Source organism: Bombus pascuorum, chromosome 1 (genome assembly GCF_905332965.1).
Source record: "Bombus pascuorum chromosome 1, iyBomPasc1.1, whole genome shotgun sequence".
Taxonomy (NCBI): domain Eukaryota; kingdom Metazoa; phylum Arthropoda; class Insecta; order Hymenoptera; family Apidae; genus Bombus; species Bombus pascuorum.
Window position 1 is genome coordinate 13,231,144 of NC_083488.1, and position 18,844 is coordinate 13,249,987.

At 37.6% G+C, this 18,844-nt stretch overlaps 1 protein-coding gene across 19 annotated transcripts in view; it reads left to right on the forward strand.

Moving 5' to 3' along the window:
- LOC132905038 (disks large 1 tumor suppressor protein) overlaps positions 1–18,844 on the forward strand; it is a 523,073-nt gene that overhangs the window by 322,869 nt on the left and 181,360 nt on the right. Inside the window, exons 1-2 of one of the 19 annotated variants that reach the window (XM_060956083.1) lie at positions 2,911–3,345; positions 12,753–13,354. The exons of 17 other annotated variants lie outside the window; for them this stretch is intronic. In XM_060956083.1, the coding sequence (XP_060812066.1) occupies positions 13,214–13,354 (141 nt within the window). In that variant the 5' untranslated portion in view covers positions 2,911–3,345; positions 12,753–13,213. Of the gene's footprint in view, positions 1–2,910; positions 3,346–12,752; positions 13,355–18,844 lie in introns of those variants that run through there. One more of the 19 variants, XM_060956074.1, reaches the window with a different exon arrangement.

Below are 18,844 nucleotides of genomic sequence, written 5' to 3' on the forward strand. Positions count from 1 at the left end.
GTGCAGTCGACGTTATTCTTTGCTCGGGGACACAAGACTCCAGGCGTATCTAATCTGTCTCTGGAAGATGCTTATACAAGAATTAAAGTTTGCTTTTAAAAAACTTCTCGTCGATTATTCTTTCAGGGCGGTGGTTTTTATTGCAGCTCACGGAGAAAACGAACCGAGTTCGAACGCCAGCAACGTCCGTAAACTTTTATCACTCCCTTATTGTATGGATATCTTTGAAACGAACTGCCGTCTAGAGTATACCTTTTCCGTTCATTTCCTTGAAAGATCCTCACCGAGTCGGCCAAGCCTATTTCACTCGAACTTTTCCTTTTCATTCATTTCGAAAGGTAAGGCTTCTTACCGCGAGCGAGGAATTCCTCGCTCGTTACACTCTTGTCCCTCGGTGCATTAACATAATGCACACCGGCGAAATGTTAAAACGTCGCGGTGGTTCGTTTGAGTCCTTTTATCCAACTGGAGACGTTGTTGCCAAGCGCGAAACTTTTTTTCGTTCGTCGACGGCTCGTTTGTATTTGTATTCCGCGGTAAATCGAAACTGGATTGTTTTATGAGAAGCATTAAAAGAGGGTTGAAAAAACGTGAAACTCCGTATATTTGGAACGATCGTTTGATTCTTTATTTATATTTAGGAAGAGCAAACAGCGAACATTTGAGGGTGTCATAAATTAGGCTTTTCGGGCTATTGCGACGTGACTCAGGAGAATCGACCGTAGAGTTGCCAACGCTGATGAATATCTAGAAAATATAACGCAAGTCATACCAGAATTTTTACATTATTAATTTTTTAATAACGTGAAAAGAAATTGGCTTCTTTTTATTGCAATCAATATTTAATGCTTCCCTTTCCGTGTGACACGTAAAAACAATTCGCTTGAGTCTTGTATATGATAGAACATAAACTGGAGTGCAGGTGTTCGACGAAATATCGCAAAGCGAATGAGATTTCCAGGTCCTCCATCGCTTGATAGAAGATAAAAAGGCTCGGTATTCGATCGAAGGGAAATCTGAGAGAATCAGAGAGTGTCGGTGGCAGAACATGAACGCGATCGAATCGCAAATGGTGCCTTGAGCTCGCCCCGAGCAACCAATACTTTGAAATAAGCTGACTGAAGGAGAGAGAAGGCTAGCGTTACGTAGATAACGCATCTCCTATTTTATTTCAAGAGAATTCTATTGTTACGCGAAGAAATATAAAATAGAAACGACGCGTTCTGACTAGAAGCTGCTAAATATCGCGCGATACAATGGTCGCATTGTTCGTGACTCGTCGTTGCAGAGATGCTTTTAATTAAATCTCGCGCTTCTCCTTTTTTATTTACAGCTTTCGAAAGTGCTGCAGACGCTGCATCCAGCGGGTCCCGGTTATCGATTCGAACACGCGCCAGATACAATTTTTCCTTTGGTATGCGACAACGAATCGACGATCATCGATGCGGAGCATTCTCGATTGAAAACCACCTCGTATTGTTTCGCATTATTGATCAGATTCAGGCGTACTCGACTGCTTGACGAAAGGCATTCTCGTTAATCGTTTATTTCGTAGTCTTCCGATATCCGGGGCTGTTATCGGACAGACAACGAACCACGAGCTCTTTGGTGCTCGAAAGATAATTTAATAATAATCTCGAGGAAGTTCCTCGAAATTATTCCCGATGAATCACGTTACTCAAGCGATCGACTATCTGGGGATAATCAACGTTATCCAATAAGCCCGAGAAACTAAGTTTGGTACAATAAACCATTACACGAATGAGAAACGTGCTGACATACCCATTCCTTTATTTGAAACGAGTCGAGTAGCGTTCAAAGCGCGTATCGAGATTGTAAAAGAAAGGGTCACTTATGACGTCATTCGCAGTCAGGCAAAAGGCCTTGAACGACCAATTCATTTTGGACGTAAAACGGAAAAATGAAAACACTTTGCTTTACCTGCGATATTATTTTTTAATATATTCAAATTTAAGAATACATATATTAATCCTAAAACTACCCTATAAGATGTAGGTACCTAAATATCTTACATGGGTGATTATTAGACTGCAGGTCTTTATGTAAGTTCATTGGTTAGCACACAAACAACAAACACAAAAGACCATCTCAGCTTGAATGAAAGATTGTGTCGTTTTCTAAATTTAATAATATGTATTTTACTTTGAATGTTTTATATAACTTTGTATTTCTACACAGTAAATGTATCAAACTTAAATATTAAAAATATACGAAACATAAAAATATAAAATGTATTCCGCAGTCTAATAATTATACTTAAAATGCTACGATGAAATGTATGATCATATTCCTATTTGGAACAAATTCTACCGTTAAGCTTATCATACGATACGAGCTAATAAACTCTCCAACTCGACAAAGTTTCTCTAAAAAAAATTCTATCTTCCAAAAACCCTACAAAAAGTGAAGACTCTCTCACATGAACGTACATCTACTTGGATATTCTAATAATCTCCATCATCTTACCTGAATACGCTGCCAATTCCGACATTATCATTGGAGAAATCGAGAAGGAATCTCAAAGAAAGCGTGGTTCTAGAGCAGCATCGGTAGATAGGTTAGTCGACGCGTCAGATCACGCGACGGCAAGGTGAATGCAATTTTCACGAGGTGGCGGTACGGTTCAACCCGTTATCGTATGACCGGCTACACGGACGCAGCCGAGCGCAAATCGAAAAGGGAGGAAAGAGCGCGCGATGAAACAGGGAGAAAGGCGGACGGAGGGTGAAAAAGAGAGGGTGGATGGGAGTAAGATAGAGAGAGTGAGCGAGAGGTGAGAGGGCAGGAGGAGGTGGAGCGCGTACACGGAAACACACGTACGTACACGAGGAGCGGCGGCGCGCTCAGTAGTGTGCCAAGTGCGCCCAGTGACGTAGGTCAGTGCTCGCGACTACGCCGCTCCCGCGAGTTGCTGATTAAACTTCGGTTTTCCGGTCTCTGGTTGCGGTCGCATCGCGATGTTTCCCATTCACGGTTCGCGCGCCACGGACTGTGCGTCCTCGTCGTCTTGCGTCTTAACCTGGTCGTGCCGGTCACCTTGACACGCGCGGACAACGCGGACGAAGGTTAGGTCTGTCGGGATTGCATCTGCAAACCACTATCCCTCGCTCGTCGAGCTCGGTTACCACGTCGGTGAGCGTGTCACGGAGTCGAGAGGTGAACATACGCATGAACACGAATGCTCAGTCTAGTGCGGCAGAGGAGTTTGAAGCTGGTAACCGATTTAGTGGTCGTGGTAGCGTAGTTTGTGTTGTTCCAGACGTTGAAAAACATGATTTTCGAAGAGTCGAGGTTGAAATTGGAGTGAAAAGGGCTGGCAATGAGGTAAATCGAGGGCTTGAGGATTTAAACTTTCGGTACTGTATAGGTTTGATGGATACGATAGTTTCACGTCGGTATTTGTTGCGATTTTGGTGCATTATCGTCGCAGTAGGTGCTAAAGAGGTTAGGGTTTGATGTAGTCGAATGCAACAGTCGATACATGGGCTTTGTACTTGTGAATGTGACGCATCTCTCGTGTTCGAAAGCTGGCTGTAACTGTGCCAAGTACAAGCAATGACGCAGGTCGTTGCTCGTGGAAGGGCCATTGTGTGAGTTTCTTCATCACTGTCGATTGCGAGCCGTATGACGTTTTTCTATGCAAATTATTTAGCGGTAGGTTTGTTGAAATATCGGAAAATTAACGTCGAATGGCTGTTTTGAAGAATACGAGAACGAGTCACTTGTAGTTATAAAGCCCCGCCGTATACACGACGAGAGTCATGCAAACAGAAAAATACAATATATTCGATTTGAAAAATATAATACGGTCGGATACACGAGTGCTGGAGTGGCGCAGCAAAATGAATCGAGCACAGCTAGTGACACAGGTCAGTGTTCGGAACGACCGCGACCGTGCTTCTCTCAGCTCGCCATCTCTTTTTTTTTTAAATTTTAAACTTCCACGCATATCTCGAAACACTTTTAACGATTCCATAGTACCTGGCTTTATTAAAATTATTTCGATGTAGGTACTTTAGAAAATATAATCGTAAATGTTAAAACTTTTTGAATAAAATAATTTTTGTTTAATTACGCAAGTAACTGTAATTAAACTTTTGTTCTGTTCTATGAAAAAAAAAACGTAAACCAAGCATTCTGCTACAAAAAATGAACGGTCGATTAAAACTTCGTAGTATAATTTATCGATATTATTGTAAATTTCAAGTTTTATTATGATTTAATCGTTGTCTATTACCGTTCTTATTGTTACACCATATGCCGCCATGATCAGATTAATTGCTCCCACATCGTCCTTGATGTTTTAATAGTACGCAAAAGTTCTCGAAACGTTTATCGACGAGTCAAACCCACGTCAGCGTGCAACTTTCCGTGGTTGCAGCTGTTAGACGGAAATTCAAGTACAACGTGACGCTGTTCTAACAATGCCACTTCTCCGTACACGCGGTGCGGTTTATGTTTCCAGCTCGTCTTTCCCCGAGGATCGAGGTTGCGACCCTGATATACGTTTATGTTTCGCGACAATGTTTATTAAAACGAGACCGAACAATTTCCTACATGCATCACGTCAGTATGTTTGAGTATAAATTATCTTTAATAAAATATTAGTAAACTCTTCTTCGGATAAAATTCCATCGAATGTATTCTCTATTCGTAATACTTCGTAATATTTAGAGCACAAACGTTCGTAAAATTTCCTTCAAATTTGTCAAATTCCTTTTTTTATAATACAATATTTATTTTTCGTTAATAGTTTAATATGATATATTAATAATAATCTATAATTAAACACACTACTTAAGACGAATGAAAGCTTTGTCAGTTAGAGATAACGAACATTCATATTCTAGAATTAATGAAAAACTATTTAACGTAATGAATTTTCGAACTAAAAGATAGAATAATTTTGAATAGAATTGTATTCTAACATTCGTACCTTAGCGTTGAAACAATCAATTCCGTGACTAGGTTACGCTAGTAACGTTGTATTAACATTGTTGATTTTTCTTCGAAACGTGCTGATATGCAAACAGCCTACCTCATCGAATACGTTTCTCGCGGTCAACACGGCGCACATTATGTGCATCGCGTGCGTTACAATTTTTATATTCGCTTAAGAACCAGTTATCTTGACGTTTGCCATCTAATGCCGACTTCTATTTGGTACGAGTCGAAGGAAACATTCGATTGCATAATTCATCCATTCTATCGATTCTCCACGCGAAATATAAAAAGAAAAGGTTATTTTCTTAACCGATGCTTTCGGCTTGTTACTTAAATGACATAAAGTTTCTTTTAGTTAGTGCTCGTTTAACTGAATTCACATCGATTGTGTCTACTAACATATTTAGACGTGCACTTTTATTATTCAAACGAGAAATCATAATCATAAAAAGATCAATAAACTCCTATTCTACTCGTATGAACTTCAGTTATATGTAATTTACATAAATGAAGTTTTACTGCGGATGTTTATGCATTTATGGGAAATTCAACATTGTAATACCATTATTAAGGTAACTATGTTATTTATGCTTCCTGCTAATTTTCTGCCCTGGAAAGACCAAGTTTATTCTATAGTTGGTTTGAACCTGTTTGAAACAGATTCCATTAGTAAAATTATGTTTTTTAATCATTCAAACTCTTCTACTACTTACTTTCTTAATTGAAGTATACAGTTTATTAGTAGATATGAGGTAGTGACATTGCATTGTAATATTTCACTTTTTATTAACATGCAAAATATATAAAATATTTCAATATTTAGGCTTCACTCTTCTAATTACGTTCATTAAAATTTAAATGATCGTAAATGTAGTAATCTCTGAGTCCACAGTCTAACAATGAATAATTCATCATTTTTGATAGTAAAAATTTTTTTCTGAAAAGTAAATAATTCTCACGAGATGCCATTTTGTCGATAACCACGGTCTATGTGGATAGATCGGATTTCCGGCCAAGAGAGCTGATTTCGCGTAGAAATTATGCTGATCGCGTTCTAATATTATGACGACAGCTTCGAATTCGGCCGGGCCAGCGAAGCTTGTCGTTCCTGCAGATATCGATCGCGTTCCACGGCTTGTCAAGCTAAGCCGCGAGTCTGAGATTTCTAGGTAGACGTGCGAATTTATCGACTACCCGGAATATGCACGATCCTGACATTTATCTCGTCGAGTGATAATCGTGCCCTTAGCCGCCACGTTCGAATAGTCATAAATCTATTTCAACGATCAACCAGGGACCATAAATAATAGAGAATCGGACTGAGAATAAACCGCCTATTCGATGTCTAAATCGAAGAAAATTTATCTTCGATCAGCTTTTATCCCTTTGATAAGAAATCTGGAGCAGTGGGACGCGTCTCTAATTTTAGTCGCCACATCTTTTTGTTTCTTACACGCCGCTGGAAGTGAATCGATAAAATTTACCAGGAAATTTCGTTTATCGTTCAATTAAGCGCTGATCTCATTAATACCCCTCGACTGGCAAACGAGTTCTTTTATGCCCGACCGTCGTTTCGAAGAATTCGTTTAGGACAATAGCCGAGGAATTTCGTAAATTCATGCAAAGCGTTTGAAGCATTCGAGTAATTAGAACGATATCTTATACGGATCGTATACATGCGAATTACATTAACAACGAAAGACAGTGGTAACAATAGAATGGCATAAACGTCGACACAAAGTATAGGTCACAGTTGGTCAGGAAATTATCGGTGTAATTTTGTTAAATCTTATATGGAGTCTGGTGCAGCAGAAAACGAAGGAAATAAAGCGGAAGAAGAACAGTAACGGGAACAAAGATTACTGGAAATATCGAGAAAGTCGAAGAAGGAAATAGAGAAAGTGAGTTCGGTCTGCTCAGTTTTTCCTTTTATCGTCTAGGTTCTATTTTAAATCTACTACTATATCGTATAGTACATGCTATTTTCTTGAGCGTGTTTCAAACTTATTTCAATAAAAGTAAAAATTCTTTCAGGCAGAAATTTCAAGGGTAGAATATCATTTGATATCTTCAACGATTCAAATTGTTTATGAAAAATTAAATACTTTATCGATATTAAATATCACATCTCTTCGAGGCGGAAGAATAATTTTTCAGAACGATCGAATTTCTTATTCATTAACCAAAAACAATTAACCCAATTGCGTCGGTCCGATGCCACTTATTGCTCCGCTTGTTAATTGACAACGTTCGCCAATTAACGCGACGTTAATTCTATGAAACGCGTGCGCCCTGAAGCGTGTAGGCACGGATTGATGCGCGATTTACGATGCGCCCGATTCGATCGTCGCCACCGATGCAGCCAGCTAGAATCACGATAATGAATGATAACAGGTTCAATTCAAGCAGCCTTTCAGTTTTAATAGGCCGGCTCTCTAAGCTGTTCATTCGCACAGTCTTTTAGCCAGTGCTCGATGCCAGCGGTAACGAACGTACGCACACTGCGGTATTAAGGTGACATAGTAATTAATGTAGCAGCACGAAATGACAGGATGCGTTTACTTCCTCTTCCTGTTGAATACCGTAGACATCTTTGGTCGGTCGTGTATACTCTTCGGTCATTTAATCTTAATATATGGATATTAAAATGCTTGCGGTGATTTTAGTAAGTTTTTTTTTTTTATTTGTGATTTCGTAAATTTTGGTACAGTGGTGATTATTCTTGTATATCTACAGAATGCTCCAAAAAGATTGCGCAGAAGTTTCAGTACAAGTCTTATGTTTGAAAACAAGAAAGAAAGTGTTATTATATTTTAGTGCTAGTACATATATTTTAATCATAATCGATGTATACATTATAATAATATGATCTTCCTTCTTTTTGAATGAGTTCGACAATGTATGGTAGGAATCATCTATGTGATTATTAAACCTCATTGTTAAATCGTTGTTAAATCTCATAGAAGACACTTCCAACATCTACTGTGAATATTCCTTATATAAACTTTGCTTTTTTGATACACAGAATCTATCTTCAAATTTTCACTCAGCCTTTCTTAACGTCCTGTATGTGTAAAATTAGTTAATACTTTCGTGGTCACTCGCGTAATTTTACGTTCACTGTTCTTTGCAGCATTCTACTACATCGTACAGATCTTATAGGAAATGCTTATGCTGCATTTAAATAACATAATATAATCAAAACTGAATACACAGTAATCGCGAAAGTGTTAAAAGAAAAAATTTATTAAAACCCAAAAACTTCAAACTTGAAAATTATTTTCCATATTATTCTATAATAATAATCGTGATAATAATCATTTACTCGTTTTAATCGAAACTTCGTGAACAGAAATAAACATTGATCTTGATTTCAATAACGGTACGTCGTGATAGAAATTTTCAAGTTTTTTCGTAACAGCACGTCGAACATGAACTCTAACAAGAACGTCATCTGGCAGTCTCGAGTTGTTGTTAAGGAACAATTCATAGTTCTTCAGGTACTTCAGATGTTGCGCTTGGCAAAAGGTTCCCTATTTCCTCTATGTGCCTGCGACGACTAAAACCGTTCCAAATTTTTTATCGAGCAATCTCAAAGTTCGAGTGCTACGGGCAACGGTAGCGTTAAATCGAGGTTGTTTCTTTGCCTCGAAGAACTGTTCGTTCTTGCCCTTCCTGGAAGGTCTTGCGGCGGTTATCTATCTTATGAATCGCTAGCGTAATTAAAATTCTCGGAGATTTTGGTATCCGCCACTGAGAACAAAGTTTCGAAGGTTCTATATTCTACGTAACACTGACGGCACATTAATTTGATACGTGAACAGCTGGGATGCATCAGTTAAATGTAGCAAATACTTCCTACGAAATGTTATAATCTTGATATTCGTGTTTCTGCAGCATATCGTGGCTTCAAAGAAAACATTTATAACTTTAAATTATATTCTAGACACGACTTGACCTATTCGGGTGAAGTAATCAGTACTTTTGCAGTTAATTCGATTGAAAAATTCAGTGGAACGTTATTAAAATTCATGAGACTGAACTACGACTCAGTTATGCCAAGGACTTATTGAATCGAGCTTATCCAATTATCTGTCGTTAGTATTAAACTGTTCCCTTGTTCGCATAAACTTCACTTAGTTTACCCTATATTATGTGTTTAACGAGATGACACGTTTTAATAAGCTTTCGAGATTACATATTCTTATTCTGCTTCTTCAATATAATTTCATTATAATTATTTTAATAATTAAATCAATATAATTACGAACGTTACTTTTGTTATCACTAGACTGTGAATATTTATGCAAATGAAGAAATGGAAGTTAAACGGAGGCATTTTTCAACTGTTAAATATTTTAACGTATAAATATTTTAAGCACTTTATATATGTATTATATATACTGATATATATTAGTATCTATTTTTAGTATTAATATATATCATTATACACATTCTGTATTTTTAGACTTTTAAAGTTCTCACAATAAATACATAAACATCACATACATATATTTACGTAATACAAATATTATGTGTTACACTTTTGAAATAGTTTCTCAAAAAAGAAAAAAAAAAAGAGAAAAAGCTTCATTCGCGTCACAATTATTTATAAATTTACAATAATAATTGCAACTCAATACATCCGTACTTACTCGTTATTCAGAATTTTCCCCACGTTGATGTTTATTTTCTCGGAAGAAAAACGAGAGTGGAACGATGACAGGAAGCGAATTGCAGTAATGGCGTTCATTTACTTTACATCTAGTGCCGGATACTGTGCCAATTTCCGCAAACGAGCGCATTATGGCTGTTTCTTACGTGGTAAGCAATTAAAATAACCGTGTGGAATGGTTCGCAGCGAGCGTCGTTCTTTGGCAGGGTTTCGTAAACGGCCGTCGATTATTTTCCACTTCGTGGACTGTAAACAGAAACGAGCGGTTTTCCGAGTGTAATCAACACGTCGAGTCGCCGTAGACCAATTCGTTTCCACTGTCTCACAAACGGGCCGATATATTTCTCTCCCTCGTGCTTTTGGCCGAAGATTGAAGTCAGCTTTCGAACCCTTTGATCTGCTGCTCTCCTTGGCTGCCGCAATGCGAACGTTTGACGTAAGAACTCGATGACGACGACATCTCACATTTGTTTCAGTTTGAGACTCTTTGATTTCGAGTTTCTTGACAGGACTCACACTTCGTTTCATCTCGCAATTCGGCTTAACTCAACCTCTTTTAGATGTTTGATTGATTTAGGAGACGTTTCTCCCGCTGTTTTCTACCAAAGAGGATATTAATTACTCTACGTACTCTTTTAAGATTATTCAAAATATCGTGTAATATATAATTTGCATCTAATAATATTTAATTTGATGGAACGCAACATTCGAAGTTATAATATGTTGAAAAATTCATTTCAACTATAGTTCTTGTTTCATGGTACTTGAATCATAATTTATTATAAATACATAACTCGACCTTGTAAGACAAAGAGCTAATCTTATCAAAATTTCTCACTACAAAATGCCATAATTAAAATACGTTCTTTATAACAGTCCTTGCAACATTTTTACGTTATTGTAATAATTACTGTTTTTACTCAATTCTCTATGACAATCACTATAAGATTGTTCTGACTATTTCGTATTAATTACCAATCATCGTCGAGCATCCCAACTTATTCATCGGTCTAACCTGTTGATCGTTAAAACGATCCTTTCGCTACGGAATATTTCATCTCGACATAAAGAAACGAAATACCGATCGAACGATGAAGAAGGAAAGGGAAGAGACGCAGATCGACCGTAATTCGCAACTATCCCCCATGAACGACCAGCCAATTGACCCCCTTGTCCGTATGTTAGCGCCGCTTATACCTTCGTCGCTAATTAAGGACGGCACGTCGACAAGCGGCACTCGTCGGTGGAGCTTAATGGAAATTAGTCCTGCCTCGCGATTTCCAACGTCGCGCATCGGTCCTCGTAGTCTCATTAGTTCGTTCGAGCGTGCCGCAGGTCTCGATCGTTCCTCTGCAGTCGCGAATAATTCGATTGCATCTCGTATACGTCTACTTGAACGCCTTCTGAAGCGTGTTCTCGACACCGGCCCTATTGTATCCGTGAGCCGGCTAATTACACCGATGTCCGGCGCGCCCACTTCCTTCCGGGCGATCGACGCTCATCGAAGTTACTCTACGAAGATTGACTTTACTGATGCCGTAAGAGAAATTTGGTATACTACCGCAGTGATTTAACTGATGATGAGATATTCGAGTGTTTTGTGACCTTTTGATCTTAAACGATTAAATTCTGGAGGGACAAACAATCGAGATGCATACCGTTTGGATTTTACTTGGAATTTGTTAATATTGTAAGAGAAGATATATCGAAGGTATAAGATGCGGTATATTCGAATAGTTCATGAGTATTTGATTATATATTAAACGATCGAATTTTAAAGGGAAAAGAAATCGATGTTGGTGTTGTTTAGATTTTATTTCGAATTTCTCTGCAGTACGATCTAGTTGGCAATGACATATTCCAGTGTTTTATGAGTTTTTTGATCCTCGAATAGTAAACGATTAAATTTTGGGGGAAATTGAAATGGGTACTTTTTGGATTTTATTCGTAGTTATGAATGTACACAATCGTTGGAAATTCTGTTTTACTTGCGATGTAACCCATTGGAAGCTGATGACGTCACAGGATGCGTATCCAATCCGATTAATGACGCCTCATATTCTGTTTGTTCAATATAATTAATTTCATTAGAATTATTCCAATAATTGAATCAATATAATTATGAACGTTACTTCTACGTTATCACTAGACTGTGGATAGTCGCATCAGATGAAGAAATTCAAGTTATTGCTATCAGTCAGTACTAGAAAAGCAATCATGGAAACAGGATCGCGTAAAATGTAATTGTGAAAGGCATTGTGTACGATTTAAAAGAGCTATTAGTGTCAAGCTAGAGAAACCCGATTGCGGCAAACTGATCGTATTGCGAAAAGTTTGCATTACGATAAGAGGCGTGATAAGCGACGACGGAGTTGACATTTTCTTGATATTAGGGCTTGAAATTCTTCGTTGCATTTTTCTTAGAGTAGGTAGTTTTGGACATAACTATTTGTGGAACTGCAGTGAAAACGGTAGATAGCGTCGTGAATAGTGTCTATGAGTAATTAACAAGAGAATAAACCTCGTTAATTCAATTCAGTGTTTTAAATTAAAGCTCATACGTGCTTCTTTGTTGGAGGCAAATTCGCAGTTTTGCCTAAGCAAATAAACAATCCCTCTTTTTGGCAAATATTAAATTACTCTGATGTGATGCTGTTTAAAGAGTATTGATTTTGCGCTGGGTTCCATCGGTAAGAGAGGGAGCTTCCAGTGAATTTGCACCCTTACTGCTCACGGTAAATGCTGTTGCTTCAATGTATCATAGTCTCGGTCGATTCGTGAATTTCTGTGTTACCGACTCTCGCAAATGATGTGTTCGTAGTCGAAGAGATGTCGTCTGTTTGATCGTTCGTCGTCTAAGAAATTTCAATCCTCAAAAGCAATCCCTAAAAGAATTTAAAATTTGTATCATTTCTATCTCTGTAATATTCAATAAACAACATTTATTTACAAAATTTGCTAACAAGCATACTGTATGTTTGATAAATTTGTAGTAGATAAATACTTTCTAGAGTAGTTTCTGTGTTTTAATTTCAGAAGCTTCGGTTTAGTAATAGGTATACTATTATTTTGTAGAGCTTGGTACGTTAATTTATTAACTATCCAAATTTAGATCGCGAATGGAGGACGCACGAATGTAATTAATTTACGCACCCTCGTCGTAAACACGCCATTGAGGAATGGCCTAGTAAAAGACTCTGTACGAGCGGACTATAAAGTATCGCAACGACTTTGATAAGCACCAGACAATAAAAGGAAGCACTGCCTATGAATTTGCAATAAGCTTTGTATCGCACGTAAACAAATTTCACATCGGCTCCGTTCTTTTCTTATAATGGCGAGAAAAATTACTCAAGTCGATCGAAGGGGTGTATATTAATGTATAGACACGATTTGCAAAGGATTTTCCTCACTCCTCAATTGCTAGTTTAGATAATGGTGTAAAGAACGTGACACGAACAGTCGGTGAATGAGTGGTGAATAGACTAACACAAAGCGAAACGTGTGAAAGGTGAAAAGAAAAAGAAGATCGTGGAATAATCGTGAAATCAAAATATTGAATATTCGTCGAATATGCCCCCGACGACACCGCCAGCCATGTGCTCGCTCTGTCCGCGCTCAAAGAAGGCTCAACACCCGAAGAAGCTCGTGCGATTTGACTCCATCGTCGACACGTTCTCCATCTCCGATTCGAATGCGATCACCAATCAGAGGGTAAGAGGATTAATTTGTAGTACATTCCATGGAAAATAATATTCTGCTATTTCTTTATGACCAAACTTTCTCTTTTTATTTTTGGCTATTTATTTATTTATTCGTTTTAGTTTGTTTCATGATCGGTATTTATAGAAAGTCCTTGTATATTCCTTAAATATTGTATAGGTATTCAGTTAACGAGTAGAAATGAGATTTGACTAATTTATAATCATTTAGACGCGAGATCAAAGAATCGATAAAACGTGTGCTTGAACAAACACGTGTACGCGAATTTAGCGAATCCAGGTCACGATAAGCGTAGTTAATGTAGCGTCGATTTGCAGTCGCGAAGTCCTTTAACATTTACACGCCATTACGTGATCAGCTTTTGAACATTAACGTATCTCTCTTCATGTACATTATTTATTTTATCCCTTTCAAGCAAAAACCATTAGATAGTAATTACCGATTCTCATTGTATTATAGAAATATTGTATTGTTCGTACACAAATATCATATCCCACCGGAGATTATCTTTCAAATTTTATAAATATATCGATTTATCCATTCTTCATTGCTAAAACATATAGGATATCCTATTATATGATTGTAATACGATAACACAATGTAATGAGAAATTGTAGCTAAAGCTTCAAAAACATGTCTAACGCTCAGAACGAATATGTAACTGATACAAACAAAAGCTTCCAATCTTCAGCCTCGAATGCACCCTTCAAAGATTCAAGACTTCGGACCAATTTCCTTCGTGCAAATTTAAAGAAAGCGAGCCATCCTGTCCCGTTCGACGAGTTCTAAGGTCTCTCTTTTGACCCGATTGAAACTCGTGTTTCACCAGGCGCTGGTAAATCATCTGGCTGCGTGAAAGATTTAGCGTATGCCGCGGGGGACGTTCGCCATGCACAAAGTGCCGTGAAACGTAGCTCCGAGTCTTATCGCAATGCCTTCGAGGCCAGTGGCGCGCAGTGAAAAAAGAGTTCGCTGCCATAGTTGATATCTTTACGACTTTTCGATCGACGACGGTGACGCAAATGCGGGACGCGTTATAAAAGCTTCCAGAATAAATGGCGTCTTGCAGAGTCAAGCGCTCGCTTAGCGGCTGCGGACATCTTTTTCTGCTAAAACGATTAACGAGGAAAAAAGAAATTGTTTCGAATATTGGAAATGTCCATTAAAAAGTATTCGATTCGATAATTATCCTCATTCATTATGTTAGTAATTGTAAGAAAAATGGAATTCTCTGCTGTTTATTAAAAATTTCACATCGGCTCCGTTCTTTTCTTATAATAGCGAGAAAAAAAGTCGATCGAAGGGGTGTATATTAATGTATAGACACGATTTGCGAAGGATTTTCCTCACTCCTCAATTGCTAGTTTAGATAATGGTGTAAAGAACGTGACACGAACAGTCGGTCAATGAGTGGTGAAATTAAATTTTGTACTACAGAATCGAAGTAGATTTTTATTTCTATTTTTTAAAACAATATGTTAGATAAGTAGTGACACAGAAAAATATAGAAGCTCGTGTTTTATTTATTGATTTCGAATTTGACATTACAGAGGAAGGAGCACATATACTAAATAAGCCACATTTGCGCCACTTTCATTAAAATGTCAGCGTGCAGAAAATGCCTGCTGAGATCGTGGGTATTTCAGTTTATAATCAAGCCTAGGTACACATACATATTTACACGACGATGAAAAAATATTGGTACGATGTTAACTAGCAGAATTTCGTTTCTGAATTATTACTATTATACAGGAAACTAGAGGGTCGTTCAACAATCTTCTATCGATATGAAGTATTAAATTGCTCAATAACTTATGCATTCATCGAAAATCACTTATAAAAATCACTAGCGATGTAACATGGATCCTGCGAATTTTTCTCTTATTCGAACATATCCGCACAAGATAAAAACTTCGGATATGTTCGAGAATCCTTTCCGAGTCGCCCTGTTGAAACCGTCGAAATCATCGAAATCGTCGAAATGGATAAAAGGTAGGCGTGGTTCCGGAACTGGTCGTCGTCAGAGAAACAGCAGGTGGCCGATAATGTCCTCCGGGAAAGCTAAACCACCGCCATTCTCTTATGATAATACGAGTCCGTGCCTGGACCGATATTCCCCAAATGTAAATCAGTCGACTTCCCCGATTCCGTACTGCCGATATCCGACCGCCTATATTTTCTCCATCTGCCTACGCTCTCTCTTCTCTTTGCGTTTATTAAAACACCCCGCCTGATCCGTACGTTTTGTCCCAGGGGTAACTTTGAGTAGGCAAGCGACATCAACGATGATCGTTCCATTTGACTATAAGAGGGAACTTGTACTGTGGATTTTTTCGGAAACTTCTTGGAGTATTGGTTTAACGGTAGAACTACAAGAACGATTGAAGTGGCCAATGTGTAAATTCTCATAGAAATTTTGTAGATTTATTACTAAACCGTAGATGTGCATGCAAATTCATAGTATTATGCACATAAGTGAAGAAATGCATTTATTGCTAAGCAGACATTTATTGTATCTATTAAATTCTATAACGAGTGTTATTCTTTGAATATTTTATATATCTTTACATACTATGTGCATTTTGTTTATTTTCACACCTTTAAGTTTCCAATAAATGCATAGACATTCGCCATGTATTTATTACATTTTTTGTGCAATTGTGTGGATTGACTCTTACATTAAGTATAATGTAACAAGTTCGTATAACATTCACTTTCATCACTTTAATACAAATTTTCTATTTTAATCCTCCGTGGTTTTAATGCTAAATAATTCGAAAGACCCGTAAACTCGGCACTTCTCGTTCCCACTTTCGTCATGATCTGAAACTGCTTACATCGGCGCCTGTAATCTACGCGACACGGACACGACAGCAAAGCAGAATATTTTGTGGAAGATAAAACCGAAAATGGAACGTGGTTGCGTCTCTGTTTAGGCGATGAGAGTATTTCGAAAAACGGATGAAAGTTGTCGATATTGAAGTTTCTAATTTGATTAAAGTGATTCTTCCTTAAAATTGTAATTGCATTATATTAAGTTACTTGGAACAGTAAATCTCAAATGTTAAATGTTGCTGCAAGCAGAAGGACAAGATTAATCGATCTACTCCGTTATTATTGGATTATCTATTCTACTGCTTGCTATTAAAGACTGATAAATAGCCAACGCGGTGTTAACGACAAGATTACAATCGATCGTTCTCAAGCATCCCTCTTACGATTGATGCTTACCTCATGTCACTTCCAGCTGACTGATGACGATTCACCCGATAGGCTTCTGTGTTTCTGAATAACAGGCTTCTTAGGAAGTAGCTTAAGTACCCACTATACGATAAATGAGATACTTGTAAAAACTCGCGTAAAACCACTTACAAAACCTGAGCTTACAATTTATCTTGTAAATTTTGTGTTACTATACGTCGGTATGCGATATATAGAAGTGAAAAATATAAATTAAAATTATTTATTATTTTTTTATTATTATGAAATAAAAGATTCTAGCGTGCAATACGTATATACTCTATACGTTTTATCTCGTAGGCGTTCATCACTGGTGACGATCGTATAGAGAAATTCTACGTTTTCTACATTATTGTACATTGAAATATTTATCAGTAGATCCTCTAATGTTCACAATTCATTTCGAAATTCGAAATCGGAATTTAATGGTTTTATACGATACTACTAAACGTTTTCGCTTTTTGAGTTTATAAAAGAAGTAAAATCAAAGAACGTCAACTTGACTTCTCCAATAAGTTGTACGTCTCTCTTCTTTCTTGACACTTAGGAGGGATGAAAAAGATCGCGACACAAAAATCGAGCGAATCGCATCCCCCAAGAAAGGGATCAGGTGTAATCCTCTTGACACGGGATCGGCTAACACTTCGAGTAGTTCGAGGAACTCTCGAATAACAAAGAGTCTGCCAACTGACACGGATGGAGGGGATCCTTCCCTGTTCGATCTCGAAACTCCTCGATTATTCCTACCATCCTTTTGAACCTTGATAATTTACTCGTACGTACGCCATCATTTTCGATCATCTGATCGATTCCACGATTTTCTTTATGTTAAACGTTTAGTTAATTTAATGGTGTTACACATTTACAAATAGCTTGTACAGACAATAATTTTACAATAGCAATCAGATGTATAATAAACCTAGAATTTATGTCCCAGACGATTAGATTCTCTGACAGTTGAGTCACAATTAGTTTCATCGTCAATTATAGCATTGTCACCATTAAAGTCTCGGGGGAAAGACAGTACATTTCTTTCTCTTCAACCGAACTACCAATATAGAATATACTGTTACAAAGCACATCAATGAAAGATGGGTCATCGCAACCTCCACAAAGATACAGATCAATCATAGCAATATATGAACATTCATAAGACACAGCGCACTAAGAAATAAATAGAAGTCATACCAACGTCATTCAAAGCTTCTAAGCTACTCCTATATATTTCTATATAGTCTTATAAATATATACATTTTACACAAAATATTTATCTCTTTACAATCAATATGTTTACAACCATTTTTAAAATTAATTTATTCGAAAGCTCACGAGATATCTGTAAGGTTTTTATCTCACCTGTCGTCGCTTTGCTTCGCGAAAATCGATCTGGCAGATCTGTCTCTTTGCCAATGTAACAATCGAAAGGAGGCTTTCACCTAACTGGCTCTAATTAACAAACGTCCCGAATAATCAGACGACGTTGTTAGAGGTTAAATTATTTCTAGGACTACGAGTCTCCAGCGTGCAATTGCCGATAGCCCCCTCGAAATTCCAGTTTGGTCCGACATAATAATGAGAGACGATGAAAATGACGCGACGCGAAATAAATTCAAATTTCAGCTGAATTTATTGCCCAGTCGTTCTCGCATCTAGGTTAATGTAACAGCTTGTGTAACATACAGCCGATTAATTTTGATAAAACGGTATCGCGACGTTGGCGTTATTGTCCGCGATATATAGTAGTAGGATAGTAATTTGTCCAAAAATGACAAGAAGAAAGGAGTGATACAAATTAATGAGACTTCTCTGGTCACCCTCGGACACAGTCGTATATTTCAACCCGGCGATTCCAAAATGAAGAATCGTGTTTTCGATATATTCGCGTTTTGAACAACCGTCGTTCACGGCCTCGGTGATTAAGAGGAAAGTTGGAAATTGCGAAATGCTTCCTGTCCACTTGGTTTTTAGATTTTAACTACTAAAACTGGCTAGAGGGACAAATGAAACCCTTGACAAACGTTTCTCGTACGTCTTGACCTACTTTTTCCTTTAATTTCTTCTAGCAAACGGAACCTTTTATGCCCACTGTAATATCTTCGCGGTAAAGTGGGCGACTCGTGAAAATTTGTTTAGACTTTAGAAAACTATTTCTTTGAATTTATCGCTGCAAAACGTACTATCGAATTATTTACTAACTATTCAATACTCTTGTTTGTTACAGGTGAGTTTATAAACATTTCC